Consider the following 18,165-nt stretch of genomic DNA (forward strand, 5'->3'; position numbering starts at 1 on the left):
CAGGCGGTGGGCACCCACCTCCCGGCTGCAGGGGTGGGTGGCTGGGACCCCTGGTTCAGCCCTGTCCTGGGCAGGTGGGACGAGTGACCGGCTCTGTTAGGCTGGTCACCAGTGTCCCCCACATTGCCTGGGGCCTTTCCTCCGGCTGGGGCCCAGGACGTGGAGATGAAGGAAGAGCAGGCAGGGAGCTCCCCCTCCGGCGGGGAGCAGCCCACGCCGGGCAGGGTCCACCGCCCATACCAGGGTCCCCGCCCAGAGGGCCTGCACGGGGCCGGTCCCAGAGCTTCTCCGTTCTGGCCACGGAACTGGGGCTCAGATGCCCCCCGTACCCCGTGGGCACTGCAGACCCGGGGACCAGCCTGACGTGGCCCAGGTGGAGCCCACAGAGCTTGCAGCCGCCCCCGTCTTAGACCCTGGCCCTGCCCCACTCCAGCCCCGGAGGAAGGCCTTCGCTGTGGTACCCCGCTCCCTGGGACGGTGGCCAGAAGCATCCCCATTTTCGGGGACTCGGCCCCGCTGCCGCGCATGTGGGCAGAGCCGGGACAGACTTGTAGCCTCTGCGCCTGCACAGCCTGCCAACCCCAGGCAGCACCCAGCCCCCTTCAAGGTCAACTTCTCCGGCCCTCCTCCCCTAACCACATCCTAAACTTTTTAATGGCATCAGGATGGGGAAAGCCAAGCTGAGCATTTCTGTGGCTGGGCTGCAGAGCAGGTGGGGGGCAGGGCGGCCTCCTAATGTTCCTGACGTCGCCCAGTATCGATCCGGGGTGGGGGGCAGGGGCCCATCTGCTAGCGCCTGCCTGCCGGCCGGCCGGCCCATGCTAGGGCCGGAGCAGGGCTTCTCCATGGGGAGCTGGCTCTGCTCTTTCCAGGGTAAGCCTCGCATGTCTCTCTCCCCCTCGGTCTCCGCCTGACTCTGCGGGGTGGGGCTCTGCCCTCCTGGATTCGGGAATTGGGAGGACAGAAGGGGACTTCGGAGTCCCATTTGGCTCAGGAGGGACGCCAAGCTATCCTTGGGAAGGGGCTCACCCCAGCGTGGGCGGATAGAGCCTGGCCCAGGGTTGGTAGACTGGAGGCAGCGGAGGGGTGAGGGGGTGGGGGCGGATGTCGGGTCTGTTGTGGCCACAGGGGGTGGGCCCGGCCTTGATCGGGGTGGGCTCTGGGGTGGATTCAGTGGGTGGTCCGAAGGACTGACTGGAGAGTGGCCAGGCTGGGGACCGCACTGTAGGAAAGCCGGCTCCCTGGAGGAAAGCTGTAGAGACCCTGCTCCCTTCTTTAACCCACTGAGCCACCCAGGCGCCCCGACCCTGCTCCCTTGACCTCTGCCTTGAGCACCCGCTGGGGACAAGAGGGGGCGTAGAGCGGAGGGCAGCTTTCGGGTTCATGGTGCATTTATGTGTGTTGCTTTGGGGCCACCAGGGAGGGGAGGTCACGGTCGTGGCCGGTCTGCATTTCAGCCTGGTCGCGGGCTCCGAGGATGGAGCGTGCAGTCGGTGTGGGCCCCCCTTGCATTCCGAGGGGCACTCGGATGTGCACCCTGGCAGCCTGGGCGGCGGGCTGCCTGAAGCAAGGGAAACGGAGTCCTGCGGTGGGGTTGTGCCAGTCGGGGGGGTGGAGCTAGTCTGATGGACGGGCAGGGTTTCCTTAGGTGACACGGAGAGGAAAAGGCCCGGGTGACCATTCTGTCTGGGACAGCCCTAGTTTATGTCTGTGGTCTCGGCAGGACACTGTATTAACAGCGCCTCCCTTCTCTCCAAGGTGTCTGGTTTTGGGTGACGAATCATGTGGTCACCTTCTTTAGAGCCCCTCCTACGAGGTCGGTGCTCATTAGCATGCTAAATGCTCTGACAAGTCCTGCAGCCAAAACCCCCCTAACTTTGTTTAAGCTGCTCTTTCTCAAGATTGTGGGAATTTGGAGATTATTTATTTTCATAATACCTATGAATTCCCTTGGGACTGTGTTCTGTGGAACATTTAAGGAACTGCTTCCTTCCTTGAGGGACGGGGTCTTAGCATAGGCACGCTTTTTTCCCTCCGGCCTTCAGGGACAGAGGTTCTTGCAAGTCCCCTCTTGTGTTTTTGTAAAGTTGATAACCTTTTTATCCTGCGCCCTGCACCCAGGCGTCTGTGTCCCCTGCACCCAGGCGTCTGTGTCCCCTGCACCCAGGCGTGTGTGCCCCTGTGTCCGTGTCCGGACACTCTTGAGCCCTGAGTTCTGACCCAGTGTCACGTCAGAGACACCTTTCCACATAACCTGGAAGAATTATTTTCAAAGTTGCTTAGGGGGTGCCTGGTGGGCTCAGTGGGTGGAGCGTGTGAACTCTTGATCTGGGGGTTGTGAGTTTGAGCCTCGTGTTGGGTGTAGAGAGAAGTGTAAGAAAATAAAATCTTAAAAAAGTTGCTTATGAATCTGAAAGACTTGACCATAATTCATATAATTCTCTCCTGTTTGGGGGCGCTTAGATTCAGGGTTTCATTTTGGTTTTTTTAAAGATTTTTTTTTTTAAATTTTAAGTAATCTTTACATCCAGTGTGGGGCTTGAACTCCTAACCCTGAAATCACGAGTCACACGCTCTACTGACTGAGCCAGCCACACACCCCGAGGGTTTTTTGTTGTTTGTTTTGTGAATGAGAAGACAGGTTTTTTTCTGTCTAAATGACTTCTTTGGGAAATGGACCAGTGGATAGTCTCTATTTAATTTTTTCTTTTTAAAAATATTGTTATTTCTTTCTTTTTTTTTTAAGGTTTTATTTATTTGAGAGAGAGAGCGAGCACATGTGAGAGCACAAGCAGGGGTAGGAACAGGCAGAGGGAGAGGGAGAAGCAGGGTCTCCACTGAGCAGGGAACCCGGTCCCAGGACCCTGGGATCATGACCTGAGCCGAAGGTGCCCCTGTCGTATTTCATTTTTTGACATTTTTTTTAACCAAAGTAACACAGGCTTCTTACAAAATTCCAAGGTTAACCCAGAAGGTGTTCCCTGCCTAGAGTGGGAATGACCCAGGTGGGGAGTGATGTGAGTGTGTTTGTGTTTGGGGGGCGCTCCTGGATGTCTCCGGGGGGGGCTGAGGCAGGGCAGGGGTGCTGGAGGCTGGGAGGCCCCCTTCCGTAGGCTGCTGCGGCAGGTGGTGTGAAACCTCACGCGCCTGCCACCCAGAGGGGCCTCGGGGGCCCCGGAGGGGAGTGTGCGTTTCAGGTGTTTCTTCTGTGGAACTGCTGGATCTGCCGGATAACTGGATTGGGGGCCACGGTGAGGGGGAGGGAACAATGAGGATTTGTGGTTGAGAAAATGGGTATTGGGGGGGCTGCACCCCGTAGTTGGGCAGTACCGAGGAGGAGCCCTTGCAGGGGGTCACTGCGGTCTAGAACATCAAGTGTGAGGTCCTCGGGACCTCCAGGAGGAGGCAGGGGCCGGAAGGGTGGGGCCAGGGGCCAGGGACAGGATCAGCACTGGAGAGAGCACTGGGGGCCCAACTTCTGCATCTTCCTCTGTCACTTGGATCTTTTACAAGGAGAATGTATTAGTGGCTTAAAAACAGCAGGGACGTGGTGACGGATAAGCAGCAGCTCAAGGTGGGGGAGTGGGTTAGATTGTGGGGGGGCGTACAGTGTAGGTCAGGGCTCCCCGGGTACTGACCACAGAAGGAGGACATTCCTCCTGCCTCTCGCCCCTCCCCTCCGCCTCCCTGCGTGGGAGACGGGTCAGAGACTTGGCGCTTCTCCGTCTAATCTCCTGTCTGTCACTCGGGGGGTCTGTCAAGAATTCTGTTGGGTCTTAGACTGGCCCCCTGTGCAGGGTTTGGGCTGGAGCGGGACTAGCCCTGTGCCGCCCGCTCCGGAGAACCCGTGGTGAAACGGTCAGGAATTTTACAAGCCGGATGTGAAATACAGCCTTGACTTAAGAAACCAAAATCGTATCAACTTGCAGTGTAATGAATTCTCTTCAAAACATCCGTAACCAATACTCAAAACTCACGAATTCTGGTCGTACTTAGAGTAGTGTTCATACCGTCATTTTACTACCGGTAAAATATTACTGTTTTACTAGCAGTCAGATTTTATAACGTCTGTGTGTTTGAGGTTATTGCTCTGTGGTGGAAACACTATATGATTTCTTTCCAACTCCGTGTTCAGAGGAACACCGAGTGGGCTGCCTGAAATTGACTGTGGTGGGTAGGGTTCTTATTTTCCTTGCGGACAGCTCCTTGATAAGCCTTGACCTGCAGCCCACCCGCTGGAACACAGGACCACGGGCGGGGACGGGGGCAGGGGGCGGAGGAGGCAAGTATGAAGTCTGTGTACGCAACATCCCCGCACGGATAAAGTCTGGAGAAACCTACTCCAGGACAGTAAATGTGATTGTGTTTGTCTGATGGAATGCGAGGTGGTTTCATTTAAAAAAGAAAAATCAGTAACTCTGCCTTCTGATTTTTCGGCAGTGGACGTCCATAGAAGGGAGGAAAAGTTAGTTGGCGGGGAAGGCCCGCGGGTGACCGGAGGAGCGGTGTCCGTGGGGGAAGCTGTGATTTTGTGGGCTGGGGGGCTTTGGTGGCACACATGGAGAGCCAGGGAGGGGACAGAGGTGAGAGATAGTGGGGAGGCGGGTCCCTGGGGAGACCAAAACGTTCTTGGCTTTCCTATAGAAACATGGGGCTAACAGTGGGCTTGGGGGGGGTACAGAGGTTGGGGGTGGGGGTGGGGGGGGACGAGGTGAGCCAGAAGCTGGCTGCACTGAGCCTCTGTCCTCGACGGGAGGAATGGGAACGGTTCTCCACCGCTTGGGGATGTATAGAGTCCGTGCACCAGCGCAGAGCCGCGGCGGCCCCTCCTCCTGGGAGTGGGACCAGCTTTGAGCAGGCAGCTTGCACTGAGGGCCTGCGAGCCCAGTGCTAGAGTGGAAACAGGGCCCTCCTGAGCGACTGTTCGAGGATGAGGGGCCCACAACACGGTGAAATACGGGGTAAATCTCTGGAAGGATGGGGGTGCTGGGTGATGCAGGGGGGACTGGCTTTTTAGGAGAAGCAATCAGGGAAGGCTTCTTTGAGGAGGTGAGGAGTGAGCTGTGTGACTGTCCAGCAGAGGTTTTGGAAGGCATTCGATCTCCGTTCCCAGGGAGCCTTCTCTCCGCAGCCCCTGGGCCAGGTTCCTCCCTGACAGGGAAGTGACCAGCTGAGTCACCTTGCTGGGTCCCCATTTGGCTGTGCCTGTGGTCCCCAGTGTCTGACCCTGGGGGCTCGGAGAACGGGGTCCCTGGCAGCTGAGATTCGGCGGGCATGGGCAAGGCACCTCCCTACTTCCCTGGGCAGGGTGGGTTCCAGGCCCCTGCAGGAGGAGGAGGGGCGGGTACGTTCTCCGCCCCCACCAGGCACCCCCGCCAGCCCCCGCCTCCACGGCAGCAGGCCGCCAGCTGCCGCCACCCCACACCAGGCCCCTCAGCCTTTTTCTTCAAAGTCCTGCTTTGAACTTGAAACCGGCAGGAAATTCCCTTGTGCCTGGAGTCTGGGGAAAGGACCAAGTGCTCAAGAGAGGGTGAAGTGCTGCCCTCTGCTTTCTGGGGGGCTCACTGGGCCCGGCTGCTCCACTGGGGGGCTTTTGAGGGAGGGGGGCCCAGGCCCTGCCCTCAGGGCGCTTTGGGAACCTGCCTCGGAGCCCTGGGGGTGTGGCGGTGGGGTTGGGGGGAGCCAGCCAGGTCCCACAGCTCTGGGAGAACAGGTAGGGCCGGAGACCATGAGGTCCTGGCTGTTCCTGGCTTAGCCCTTTTCGTCCTGCAGGGAGACAGGCCCAGACAGGGGAAGGCGCCCGGCCCGGCCCGGCCCCGGTGTTACTGAGGTCTAAGGGAGGGAAGGGGGCTCTGTCCCAGTTTTCCTTGCCCTCCCGAGCCCAGGCCTCTGGAGGCTTCCCTGCTGGCGTCGGGGATTTGACGAGGCTCTGTCCCCGGGAGGCTGGGGCAGCTGAGGGCACCGAAGAGGAAAAATGAGGCGCCCCCCCCAACCCCCGCCGGAGCGCCGTCGCCGCGGCTTGGGACCTGGATTTGAGCAGCTGTTGGAACAGCTGGTCTCCGGGCCTGTGACCCTGGAAGGGGCAGGACGGGACGGGGCAGAAAGATTACCTGAGGGGCTGCCCGGCCCGGGACAGCTGGGGAGGAGGACAGCTGGGCGGGCCGCTTCTCTCCAGGAATAGCCACCCCGGGTGCCCCCCGACCTGGGACCCTCTTCTGCGCTCCAGCCAGAGAGGCCAGGTCGGCCCAGGTGCTTCCTACCTCCCAGCTGCCCAGGTCAGTTCGCGGGCATCACGGAGCCCCAGGGCGCACGGAGGCTTCTAGAAACAGATATGGGAAGGGCACGTACCATGCACGCGAGCCTATGGGGGGGCTGGCAAGGGGAGGGCCCTGAGCTAGACCGGCTGGGCCCCACCCCTGCCTGGGTAGCTTTGGACAAGAGTCACGACCTCTGATCTGCACGATAAGAATATAACGCAGAGAAAGTGTCCAGTCCTAGCCGAGGTCTTCACGCTGCTGCGCTGGCTCCCTGGTGATGGGCCCCACGGCTCCTCGGGCCGCGTGGCGAGGGGGGCGTGGGCTGGGTCATGTTCTCATTCATGGCTTCTTCCACGTGAGGCTGCTTTCCAGACTGGCTTTTCCTATGGACGGTGCCCGCCTTGTCTGCCGGGGGTGGATGGGGTTCCCAGCGCCCTGCAGAGGCTCCTTATAATACAGGGCCGTCCTAGGGCGTGACTGGGACCATGAGGACAAGGTCTGTGAGCTGATGATTACTTTTCCGGGTTCTGTGCCACCTGCGGAAGACCCCGCCGGCTGCCTCGCTTTACTCAGGGGTAGAGCCCCTGCCCAGGGTTACTGGAACCTGCCTGGAAGCCTTTCTTTGGCCTCCTGGGACCTCTCTGTGGTTTTTAATTTTTTTTTTTTTAATTCTTCAGTGTTTGTATAAATCATTCTCATCAGAATAACACCAGGCAGTGCCCACTGTGTGCCTGTACGGGCCGGGCACGAACAGCCCCAGAACCGGGGTGCAGGTGAGAAGCAGTCTTGGGGCCGGGGGGCTAGTTGCTGCTCCGTCAGCCACAGTGGCCTCTGCCTGCTGGGATCTCAGTGGGGGAACAGAGCCTCGGGCCCCCCACCCCCACCCTAGTGGTCTTCTCCGAATGGGGCGTGGAAGGGGATGTTCCTGCACAGGCTGGAGTAAACGGCGAGATTGTAGGGAGCTGAGGGTCTGGCCCGATTCTGGAAGACGGGTCCATTCAGGGGAGCCCAAGGGACTGGGGGTGGTTCTAGGTTGAGGCTTTGGCACGTCAAGTGCTCAGCGCCGTGGTTTGGTTTGACTTATGAATGTGCCCGACACCAAGAGCCAGAGGCCTGTGGCCGGTGGGCTCTGCTGCCTCTCGCCTGGGGGCCTGGGTGAACCTCCCGATGTCTCCAAGCCTGTTTCTTCCTCTGTCCATGGGAGATAAAATGATTCCACGGGATTAACCGTGAGGGTCCGATGAGCTCCTGTGTGTCTGTTTCTTAGCAGCATGGGTGTGGTGACTGTGGATTCAGTCAAGTTCAGCAGCGAAGCCCGCTGACCTCCCAGGAGCCCCTGGGTCAGGAACCCCCATCCTGGCTGCCGAGGCCCTGGGTGCCATGTGCTTCCCCAATGCCTCTGCTGGGGTCCCAGGGTTCCAGAGAGGGAACCCCTGTGCTTGGTCTCGTGGGTCTGGCTTGTCCTGGGGGCCGTGTGGCTTCTCCAGCCCCGAGAAGTTCTGGCATCTAGTCTTGGTCCAGCGTCCTGCCAGGCCTGGGCTTCTTGGCCTTGGCTGGAAGGAAGATGCTGGGGGGGGAGCTGCTGCCCCGTGGCCCCGCCACTGGCTGCCCCTGGAAGGACTTGAAACACAGGCAGCTCTGCTGGGGTGTGGCCACATCTGCGTGCCTCCTGTCCCCCATCTCTATCCCGCACGCTTCAGGCTCTGGAGTCGAGAAGGATGGGGCCTTTTCTGTCTGATGTCGCATCTGGCGGGAAGTTGGGGGGCAGCCTCCAGACCTCGTGGGGTGAATGGGTGGGGCTTCCTGAGCCCCACTGCTCAGGAGGCCCTCCGTGGGGCCCAGGAGCCGGATGCACACGAGGCACGTGGGCTCCAGCCCTGCTTTGTCTCTCATGAGTGACCCCGAGCTAGTGGCTGCCCTTCCCTCCCACCTCCGCATCTGTGGCCCATCAGGGCCCAGGCCTAGGCGGCAGGCGCCTTCCCTGGGTTGGAGTCCTCAGTCTGCTGGGTGGCCTTGAGCAAGGCTGTTGCCTCTCGGAGCCTCAGGGTCATGCTTCCTTTGAAGAGGGGCTGGGCCAGCGCACCCGGCAGCCCAGAGGGCCTGGAGTTCAGCCCCAGGAATGTCGCGGGGCAGGACTTGCCTCCCACATACCTCTACCCCGTTTTTCCCTGCTCTGTGCAGCTGCAGCTCAGGGAGGGGAGACTCAGGAGTGGAGCAAGAGGTTTTCTGGCCCCTTCCTTGCCCCAAGGCATTTGCGGTTGTTGCCAGCTGTCCAGGAACAGTCCAAGAGCCTTTTGTGGGGCCCTGAGCTGACTGGGGCGGGGGGTGGGGGACATAGGGACCACTCACAAGATCTGAGTCACGGAGGGTCGAGGGTGGTGGCTGGTCTCGGGTTAACAGCTGGGGCTGGAGCCCACTGGGGGATGGGGAGGGAGCAGCTTGGAACCTTTGAGAAAGGGTTCCTTCAGGGCCCTCGGTCTCCAGCCACTCCGGGCAGTGAAAGGAGACCCTTGGCTGAGCTTCCGCATCCTTGACCTGCCGGGCGGGGTTGGGACATGGAGACCTCGGGTTGCCCAAGGCCCCACACCTGGCCACGCCTGCCTCCGTTTCCCCACTCGTGAGCTGGCGTGCCCCCCCCCCCCCCCGCTGGGACTCTGCGCCCCGCTGGGGCCCTGACCGCAGCCTCTCTCCCCTCCCCCCGCAGGCTCCCCCCTGCACAAGCAGGCCTCGGGCCCGGTCGCCCCCGCCGCCGCCACCGCCACCGCCGCCGCCCCCGAGAAGCCGGGCCCCAAGGCGGCCGAGGTGGGCGACGACTTCCTGGGGGACTTCGCGGTGGGCGAGCGGGTGTGGGTGAACGGCGTGAAGCCAGGCGTGGTGCGGTACCTGGGCGAGACGCAGTTCGCGCCGGGCCAGTGGGCCGGCGTGGTGCTGGACGAGCCGGTGGGCAAGAATGACGGCGCGGTGGGCGGCGCGCGCTACTTCGAGTGCCCGGCCCTGCAGGGCATCTTCACGCGGCCCTCCAAGCTCACCCGGCAGCCCGTGGCCGAGGGCTCGGGCAGCGACGCGCACTCGGTGGAGTCGCTCACGGCCCAGAACCTGTCGCTGCACTCGGGCACGGCCACGCCGCCGCTCAGCAGCCGGGTCATCCCGCTGCGGGAGAGCGTCCTCAACAGCTCGGTCAAGACCGGCAACGAGTCGGGCTCCAACCTGTCGGACAGCGGCTCCGTGAAGCGGGGCGACAAGGACCTGCGACCAGGAGACCGCGTGCTGGTGAGTTCCTTCCCTCCCCTGCCGCCCGCCTTCCCTGCGGGCTGGACCCCCCGGGGGTGGGGGGGCTCAGGGGTGGGGTCCAGGCTGGGGCTCCCCATCCTCGTCAGAACCGCAGAGCGATCGGGGACTCAAGTAAAGGAAGCTCTGGAGACTGCCGCTGTGTGACCCTGGGCAAGTGTCTTAACCTCTCTGGGCCCCTGTCTTCCCATTTGTAGAACGGGTTGAAATGCTTGAATGCGTGTGGTGCCCCCGGACGGTGCCGGCCGGCCGCTCAGGGAGTGCTCCTGGAGTGGTAGCTCTTGTTGGTACCCTCCCCTGATCCAGTCCCCCAGGGTGGCTACGCCAGGCCTGTCCTGGAAAAGTCTGAGACCGGACGTGCTCAGGATCTCCGGCCCAGGGTCGGGTGGTTCAGACGCCGAATCTGCTGTGACGCGTGACCGCGGTTGCTGTGGGGGAGAGAACTGGGTCACGGGAGCCTGAGGGACTGCCAGCCGAGTCTTCCTGCCAGGGACCCCTCTTCTCTGGCAGTCCCTGGGACTGGGGCCAGGTTGAAAGGGGGGCAGCGGCCCCCAGATCCTTAGAAGTCTGGAATGAGGCGGCGAGGCAGTGCTTCCCTTGTCACCTGCTGCGGTCGGTCCGGGCTGGGGGTGGCAAGCTGACGACAGGAAGGGATCTTGTCCCGCTACACCAAGCCCGGGGCTGGGGGGGCCCCCAGAACCACAGGGTTGGGAAGGAGAGCCCAACACATGGGACGGTCTCAGAGGGGGGTCGCTGGGCTTGGGTGGGAGGAGCCAGTGGGGGGTGGTCGGCTGGGGGAGAGGTCCCTGTGTGTGTCAGTGAATCTTCCCGAGGGACAGGGGTGACCACATGTCTGGAGCACCAAGGCTGAGTGGAGAAGGGATTCCGGGGCTCCGGGGTCCCGTTGTGGGGACTGCAAGAGGGTATCGCTGCCTGGGATTCTCCTTCCCTACCCCAAGGACCTCCCATAAGGCCGAGGTTCCCCCTGGAGGCATATGGGAAGAGCATTTGGGCTGGGGCAGGGGCACGAGAGGAAATGTTCATGCCCATTGCCTTGTTGGATCCTCAAGCCCACCCTGGGTACAATTTTATCCCCACTTAGCGGGTAGAGACGCTGAGGCTCAGAGAAGTTTAAGAACTTGCGTGGTAACTTGCCAAGATGCAAACCAGCCCCTGAAACCTGCCTTCCGCACTGTGTCTACCCTGCTGATCTGTCCGGGGTCTGCCCCTCACCTCCCTGGGGCCACTTTGCCAGCCCGCTGCCCTCTGGACAGCACTGCTCACTGCGGTGATCTGGTGGTGGGCGTGGCCAGACCTGGTCCCTGCCCTACAGTCCATCCGGGGACAGAGACGGTGATCCATGTGATTGCAGACGTCAGGGTCTCCTTGTGGATCTGGATACGTGTCGTGAAGAAATGCAGTGACTTGAGAGCCCATCGCGGAGGCTTGACCTGGTCATCTGCATCCCTGAGGCCAGTGCTAGGACTGATGCCGGGAATGGACGCAGAAGCAGAAGAGTAGGGGGGCTGAGCCGAGAGCAAGGGAGCAGGGGCAGGACGGTGCCGAGGAGGCTGGTGTGGGCTGACCCTGCCGGGCTGGGGCCGGGGCTGGAGCGGAGGGGGTTTGCTCGGTTTGCAGAGGGAGCCGTGGAAGGGTCTACGCAGCAGCACAAGCAGATCCATGATTTAAGCACAAGATGGAACAGGATGGGAGGGGGCGGGAGCGGAGAGTCTGGGGCTGCTGTGGGACGGAGAGGCCGGACTCTCCGGGTCTGGTTAGTGTCACGTGAGTTGCCCTGGTGTGGTCTGCGACCTCTTTGGTGGAGGACGTGGAGGCTCCGGTGGGGCTTATCGACCAGCTCTGCTTGGTCCCCAGGCCGGGGGAGCAGGGAGGTCGAACCCCAGTTTGATCCTGTCTGGAATCTCCTCTTGCACCTGCTTCCCCTTCAGAGAGTGGGAAGGAGACATGCAGGACAAGGCCGGAGGCGGACAAGCCTGCACGATGTGGGCATTGCTCCAGAAGTGTCCGCCAGGCCCTAGCCCGTCAGCAGGGCTGGCAGCAGCCAGAGCACGCAGCCCCTGTGGACTTCCCAGCACGTTCTGTACCTAGTCTTTGGGGTCCTGCCTTAGAAGGTGGGCCTTCTCTCCCATTTTACAGAGGAGAAAACTGAGCTCAGCCCAGGGTCACGCAGCCGGGGGACGAGAGACCATTCAGTCCTCTATACTCAGCAACCGTGGCGGCCATAGAAGTGGGATATCTTTGGATTCCTGGGGTGGAGGGGGGAGAACTCGAACCTGGGGTTTGTTTTCTGCCGAGAGGATAGAGCCCCACGGGCCCCCCCCACCCCATCCTCGTCCGCAGCTTCTCTAGCGCTAGTCCTGCAGCCCGGTCCGCTGCTCACGGCCAGGATCCAGCTGGCCTGACCGGCCCCCCAGCTTGCTGCTTCCCGGTGCCTGCTCTAAACACCGGCCACGGCGCCTTCCTGCCCCGACCGCGCCCTTGAGAAAATTCCATGCTGGACGTGGGGGACTATAGAGTTTGAGGTCAGGGACTCTAGGAAAAACAGTACCCAGGAAAACACTGCTTTGCACATTTTCTAAATCCTGTGATCTTGTATGTGCGCTAGCTGGGCCCCTCCCAGGCTCTTGGAAGCGGCCGGCGTAGAAGCTGTTAGCTTCCCCGGCTGTTCTGAACCGGGCATGAGGGGTTTTCACGTTCAGTAAGTTGAGCTGTTCTTCAGAGATACCTGTGGATCCTGGTTTCACGGGAGGCTACCCCCCAAGGTCCATGGACTAGCTGAACACAGGTGGGCTGGTTATGTATGCGCTCTGTGCCTCAGTTTCCCAGCTTGTGAGATGGGCTCATAGTTCGTGGCCACGTGCGCAGTGTTTAGAAGGTGTGTGGCTCCGAGTAAGCGCCCCGAAGCCTTAGTTCTTTTCTGCATTAAAGTCTCCTCATCTGCATTAAAGCTATCCTTGGCCATGGGGGGTGGGGAGGGGGTCCCAGCAGCAGCGAGGGGCTCAGAGCTCAGAGAGCCTCCCCGAGGCGACACAGCGGCTCGTGATGACGTGATGTCCTTGGCTGTCACTGGTCCAGCCCTTGCTGGGGCCCACTTCGTGGTGACCGGTGGCCCTGCTTTTGTCCTTCCCCACCTCCGCTGCCCCGGCGCGCACACGGAAGACGGGCCCCAGCCTGGAATTCCTGCAGCAGTGAGCTCTTCTGACCCCCGCCCCCCAGACTCCCACTGCCCTCGGCTCTGGCTCTCGGTCCGGGGACTGCATCTGGGGCCCTAGTCCCCATCCCCCCCACCCCTGTGCAGGACCTCGTTTTTCCCCTAATGGTCCCCCTTTCCCTGCGTGGCTCTGCTCACTGCCCCCGCCTTCGCCCACCGTAAAAACCAAACGATCCCTGATCCCTTCAGCCATGCCCCCCTCTGTCTTCCCTCTGGCTAAACCCCTCGAAAGGCCCGTCCGTGCACACGGTCTGTACCGCCCCCCTGTCCCTGCTCTCCTGCACCCTGTGCTCTGGGGAGACCACTGCCCCCCAAGGCTGCCAGGGATCTTCACGTTGCAAACACGACAGCCAGTTCTCCGTCGTGGCTTTGTTTCACCCCCTGGCCTGGCAGAACCGGCCACTGTGCCTCTCGCTGCCTCCTTCTAGAAGCACCGTCTTCCCACCGCTTCTCGGATTCCACACGCTCCCTGGCCCGCTGCCAGCTCTCCGGCCCCCTTCTCAGGTCAGGTCAGAACCCTGGCCTCAGCCTGTCTCCCCTGTGTTCTCTCCCTGATGGGACCATCTGGGCCTCTGACCTAGAACATTCCAGGCACTTGGGGGCGTCCCGCCGCCCAGACTTGGATCTCCTGCATCGGCTGGGCTCTTAGGCCAAGCTCTTATATCACACCACAGCCCCTGCCTCCGCGCTTGTGCTATGTTCCTGTGGCTGCTGTAAGAGGACCACGAGCCAGGTCCTTAAGGGAAACAGGTGCCCGCTCTCACAGCTCTGGGGGTTAGAAATCTGGGGTCCGAGGCGTCCCCGGGGCCGTGTGCTCTCTGAAGGATCGGGACGAGCCTCCCTGTGCTTTTCCTTCGGTTCTGGAGGCCGCTGCCGTGCCTGGCCGGCAGCCACACCGTCCCAGCGTCCGCGGGCGCCTTCGCTCTTCTCTCCGACTGTCTTCTTACAAGGACAGCAGTCACGTCCCTTAGGGCCCACCCTAATGGGCTCTTCCTCACCGCGTCCCATCTACAGGACCTTAGGGGGTCAGGACTTGAACATGTCTTTTTGGGGGACACAACATGTCACACATGACCAGAACGGAATTCAGTTGTTTATCCCCCGTGCCCTGCCCCTGACCTGCTCCTCCCCGTCATGCCCATCCTTGGGAACGTGCACCTGCGTCTCCAGCTGACCAGGCCAGGAACTGGGGACCCGGCCTTGGGCCCTGTTTTGTCTCCTCCCCGACCACGGGACCCGTCGGGAGGTCTCTGGTGCTGATCTCTGAAACACCCCCAAATCAGCCCCCATCCCACCGTCTCCCCGGGCAGCTGCTCTCTCTTGGACAGCAGCGCTCCCTCCTCCGTGGTCTCCTTGTCACCACCCTCCCCCAGGTCCCAGAACCCCAGAGGTTCCCATCTCACCTGGGATAAAATCCACCTGCCTTCCCGTGGCCCGCAGCCCCTGGTGACCCCCGCCCACTGTCAGATGACGCGGCTTCCGTCCCTCCCTCCGTCCTGGCCGGGCCCAGCTGCACCTGCCGGCTCTCCTTCCCTCCCATGTCCCAGGCCGGCTCCTGCGCGGGGGACACTGTCCCCCAGGGCATCCCACAGCTTGCTGTCCCACTTCCGCTAGGCTGCGTGCCTTGGGCTCTCTGGGCTAGAGGACTCTGGTGTCGCCCTCGCCGGCCACCTGGATTATTCACTTCCTCCCCCACTGCCTGCTTCCTGCCCCGGCTGGGCCCCCAGTGCCTACACCAGACCCTGGGGCCAGGAAGGTGCTTGAACGTACCTGCTGGGTGAATGACTCAGGGCCCCGTGGGTGGCCCCAAGCCAGTGAGGCACCACGGGCACCGTGTCGGGGCTCCACAGGCTGGTCGGACCCCAGGCTCCCCTCACTGGCAGAGAAGACCCCCCTAGGGGCCGCCCACCTCTGTCCCCTCCACTCCCCGGGAGGGACCCATCTCCCTGGCCAGACTTCTGCCAGCAGCCGCACCCCTGCCTCTGCACACTCCCCTCCTGCCCCCCAGTCCCCCGGCAGGTGCTGCTCCAGCCGTGGACATGAGCCCCTCACGGTCCCCCCAGCAGCCGTGCGAGGGGGTCGGCTCGCCCCCGCCTCCTGACGGCAGAGCTGGACAGATGACCGGCCGCAGAGGCAGATGTTTTAAGTGAGTCACAGTTCTGACTTCCTCAGAGAAAAGCCCCCGAGGAACAGAGGAGCTCGGCCTGCCGCCCACCATTGCTCCGAGGGACCCCAGATCTAGCTGGTGCTCGGCCCAGGCGGGCAGGGACTCCGGGCCCCGAAAACCCATGAGAAGGGGAGGGCTTCTTTCTCTCTCTCCCTCTGCACCTCCCCCCCATTCTCTTTCTCTCGAATGAGTAAAATCTTCAAACAAAAACAAAAACAAAAAAACCTATGAAGCCATGAAAAGACACGGGGGAACCTTAAATGCAAATTGCTTGGTGACAGAAACCCATCTGAAAAGGCTCCACACGGGGCTTTGGTTTTAACCACTGACATTCTGGAAAAGCCAGGCGTCACGGGACAGTAAAAAGATCAGTGGTTGCTAGGGGTTGGGGGGCGGCCGGGATGAACAGGTGCAGCCCGGAGGCGTTCTAGGGCCGTGAAGCTACTCTGCTATGCTGTGATGGTCGGTGCTGGTCATTCTACGTTTGTCAAGACCCCCAGAACGTCCACCACCACGAGGGAACCCTGATGTCAGCTGCGGACTTGAGTTCTCAGGAGAGCTCAGCCAATTCTCTTCATCTCCTGAGCGGGTTGCAGAGAGTCTTTGGATGGGGGTAGGGGGGCACAGGGGAGAAAACCCCAGGCAGGTTGGATTTAAAAAGGAGGATTCAGGGAACATTTGGATCCTGAAGGCTGAGCCCCCTTCCCGGCTGGCTGCTGCTAGAACGCTGGCTGCCAAGCCCGTGCCCCCCTCGGTGGCGAACACAAGAGGCTTTGCTGGGGACGGTGGCCGGTCCTCTGGGAAGCTCGGGAAGGTCACACATTAAAATTTAGAGGAAATGCCTGTGAATATATGAACATGACTCTTCGGTGCACAAAAAAGCTCTGGGAAATGAAAAAAAAATCGATGACACACGTAAAAAACCACGAAGTCTTAGAAGACGAATTTAAGGAAATCTCCCCGAAAGTAGAACGAAAAGACAGATGGAAACAAAACTCTCAGAGAGCCCGTCCAGCGCCTCCAACATCTAAGCGCAGCGGTTCTGGAGAGAGAAAACAGGAAAAGGAGGAGGAAGTCAAGTATTTCTCGGTCGGAAGGGCCCAGGGGAGCCCAGGACTAGAGGCTCTCACCCTGGACCTCCCTGGGTATCTGGGCAGCCCCGGGTGCAGAGAGTGAGCCCTGTGGGTTTCTGGGGCGGGCAGACGGGCTCACCCGAAGGACCGGGACTCCGTTGGACTTGAAATGTCTTAACGGTCCTGTGAGAAGGGAGCCTTCGAATTCCCGAGGGAAGGGACCCAGCCGTCCCCACTCCGGAGTGAGCGAAGCGAGTGTTCACGCAGTGACTTACACGTGGATGTTTCCAGCAACGTGGTTCACACGAACCAAAAAGTGGGAACCTCCCAAATGTCCAAGAGTGGGTGAACGGGCAAACAAAATCTGGTGTAATCCGTGCGCCGGAGTTTTATTTGGCCGTCGATAGGAAGGATCCTGATGAGGTGATCCTCATGGTGGTAGACATGGGGGAGCCTTGCAGTCGCTATGCCAGATGGAAAAACCAGGGTCACCTACTGGTGATTGCATCGGTAGGAAATGCCCCGAAGGAGGTGGTCTGCGACACAGGAAGTACAGGGGTGCTTGCCGGGAGCTGGGGCTGGGTCGGTACTCCTGGGCGCGGGGTTTCCTTCTGGGAGTGATGAAACTGTCCCAGGATCCCAGAGCAGGCAGGGATGGTTGCAAACTAAAAGCCACGGAATTGGACACTTTAAACAGGTTAAAATGGTGAATTTTGGTGTTAGTGGAATTTTCACCTCGATTAGCAAAAGGGAGGCTAGAGTAAAAATTGATGTCCAAAATTGCAGAGGCTCGAAGAGTTTATTTCTTTGGGCACCTTTTCTTAAAAATAGGAAGTAAATTGGAGCGCCCGGGTGGCTCAGTGGGTTAAAGCCTCAGGTCACGATCTCAGGGTCCTGGGGTCGAGTCCCGCATCGGGCTCTCTGCTCAGCGGGGAGCCTGCTTCCTCCTCTCTCTCTGCCTACTTGTGATCTCTGTTTGTCAAATAAATAAATAAATAATAAAATCTTAAAAATTTTTCCAAGAAAAATGGAAGACCTAGGATCCAGGCAGGCTGAAGGCAGATGCTTGACCCACTGAGCTACCCATGCACCCCTCAAATCGACCTTAACCGTCCTTGAATGTACTGTTCGGTAGTGTTCAGTGCATTCACGTTGCTGTGCACCCGACCCACAGGCTTTCTTCCTCTTGCAAAACAAACTCGGTTCCCATTAAACAGCTCCCGATTTCCCGGTCTCCCCACCCACCGGCGACCACCATCGAACAATGTTTAAGGATGACGTTTGTTGACACTCCGGTATGGGGCAGACATAAGTATTTCATCCTCGGGGAGAAAAATAAAAGGAATATTTTCTACAGATGACGAGGCCGAAGCTCAGAGAGGTCAGGTAACTTGCCTAGGCTCACACAGCTGGTATGCGGCAGAGAGTTTCCATGCAGGTCTGTCTGTCTCCAAAGTTCTTGCCTGGGACAGCCCCGGGAAGCCCCGGTGATAGCTGAGGCCCACTGCCCTTGGGCCTCTTCTTCTCTTCCTACCTGCCCTGTCCCCTGCGCACCGGAAGGGAAGGATAGGATGAGCACCTGGGTACCCACACCGGCTCTGCTTGGGCTCAGTGCACCCTCTGGACCGGACTCTGTCTGTGTGCCAACAGGTTGGCGGGACGAAGACTGGCGTGGTGCGGTACGTGGGGGAGACAGACTTTGCCAAGGGCGAGTGGTGTGGCGTGGAGCTGGATGAGCCCCTTGGGAAGAACGATGGGGCGGTGGCGGGCACCAGGTATGGTAGACTTCCCCCGGGCTGCCTGGGAGGGGCTTCTCTTTCCCTTGGATGGGAGTGGGGGCTGGGGCATCTGAGGAAGCCGGTAGCTGAGCCAGGCACCATGGGAGAGGTGCTGCCACCTTCCTACTGGCTGAGAAATCGCATCCCCATTTTACAGATGAGAAAACAGAGGCCAGAGAGGTCATTTCTCAAGGTCACACAGTCACAGACAAGTGCTGGGAGAGTTGTCAGTTCTGTGTTCGCTCTTGCATGCCACGTGTGGCTAGGTGGGGCAGGGGCCGTGGAAGCCAGAGGGAGGGCTGAGAAGGGAAATAATTGGACACAATTATTATTACAGCTCCGAGTAGGGTCACAGCTGGGCTCCGGGTCT

The 18,165-nt window shown here is 60.5% G+C and overlaps 1 protein-coding gene across 3 annotated transcripts in view; it reads left to right on the forward strand.

The window, feature by feature from the left end:
- CLIP2 (CAP-Gly domain containing linker protein 2) overlaps positions 1–18,165 on the forward strand; it is a 66,484-nt gene that overhangs the window by 21,669 nt on the left and 26,650 nt on the right. For all 3 annotated transcript variants that reach the window (XM_082713902.1, XM_082713901.1, XM_082713903.1), the window contains exons 4-5: positions 8,962–9,527; positions 17,668–17,792. In XM_082713902.1, the coding sequence (XP_082570028.1) occupies positions 8,962–9,527; positions 17,668–17,792 (691 nt within the window). The remainder of the gene's footprint in view (positions 1–8,961; positions 9,528–17,667; positions 17,793–18,165) is intronic.

The sequence above is a fragment of the Mustela nivalis genome (assembly GCF_964662115.1).
Source record: "Mustela nivalis genome assembly, chromosome: 19".
NCBI classification, from domain to species: Eukaryota; Metazoa; Chordata; class Mammalia; order Carnivora; family Mustelidae; genus Mustela; species Mustela nivalis.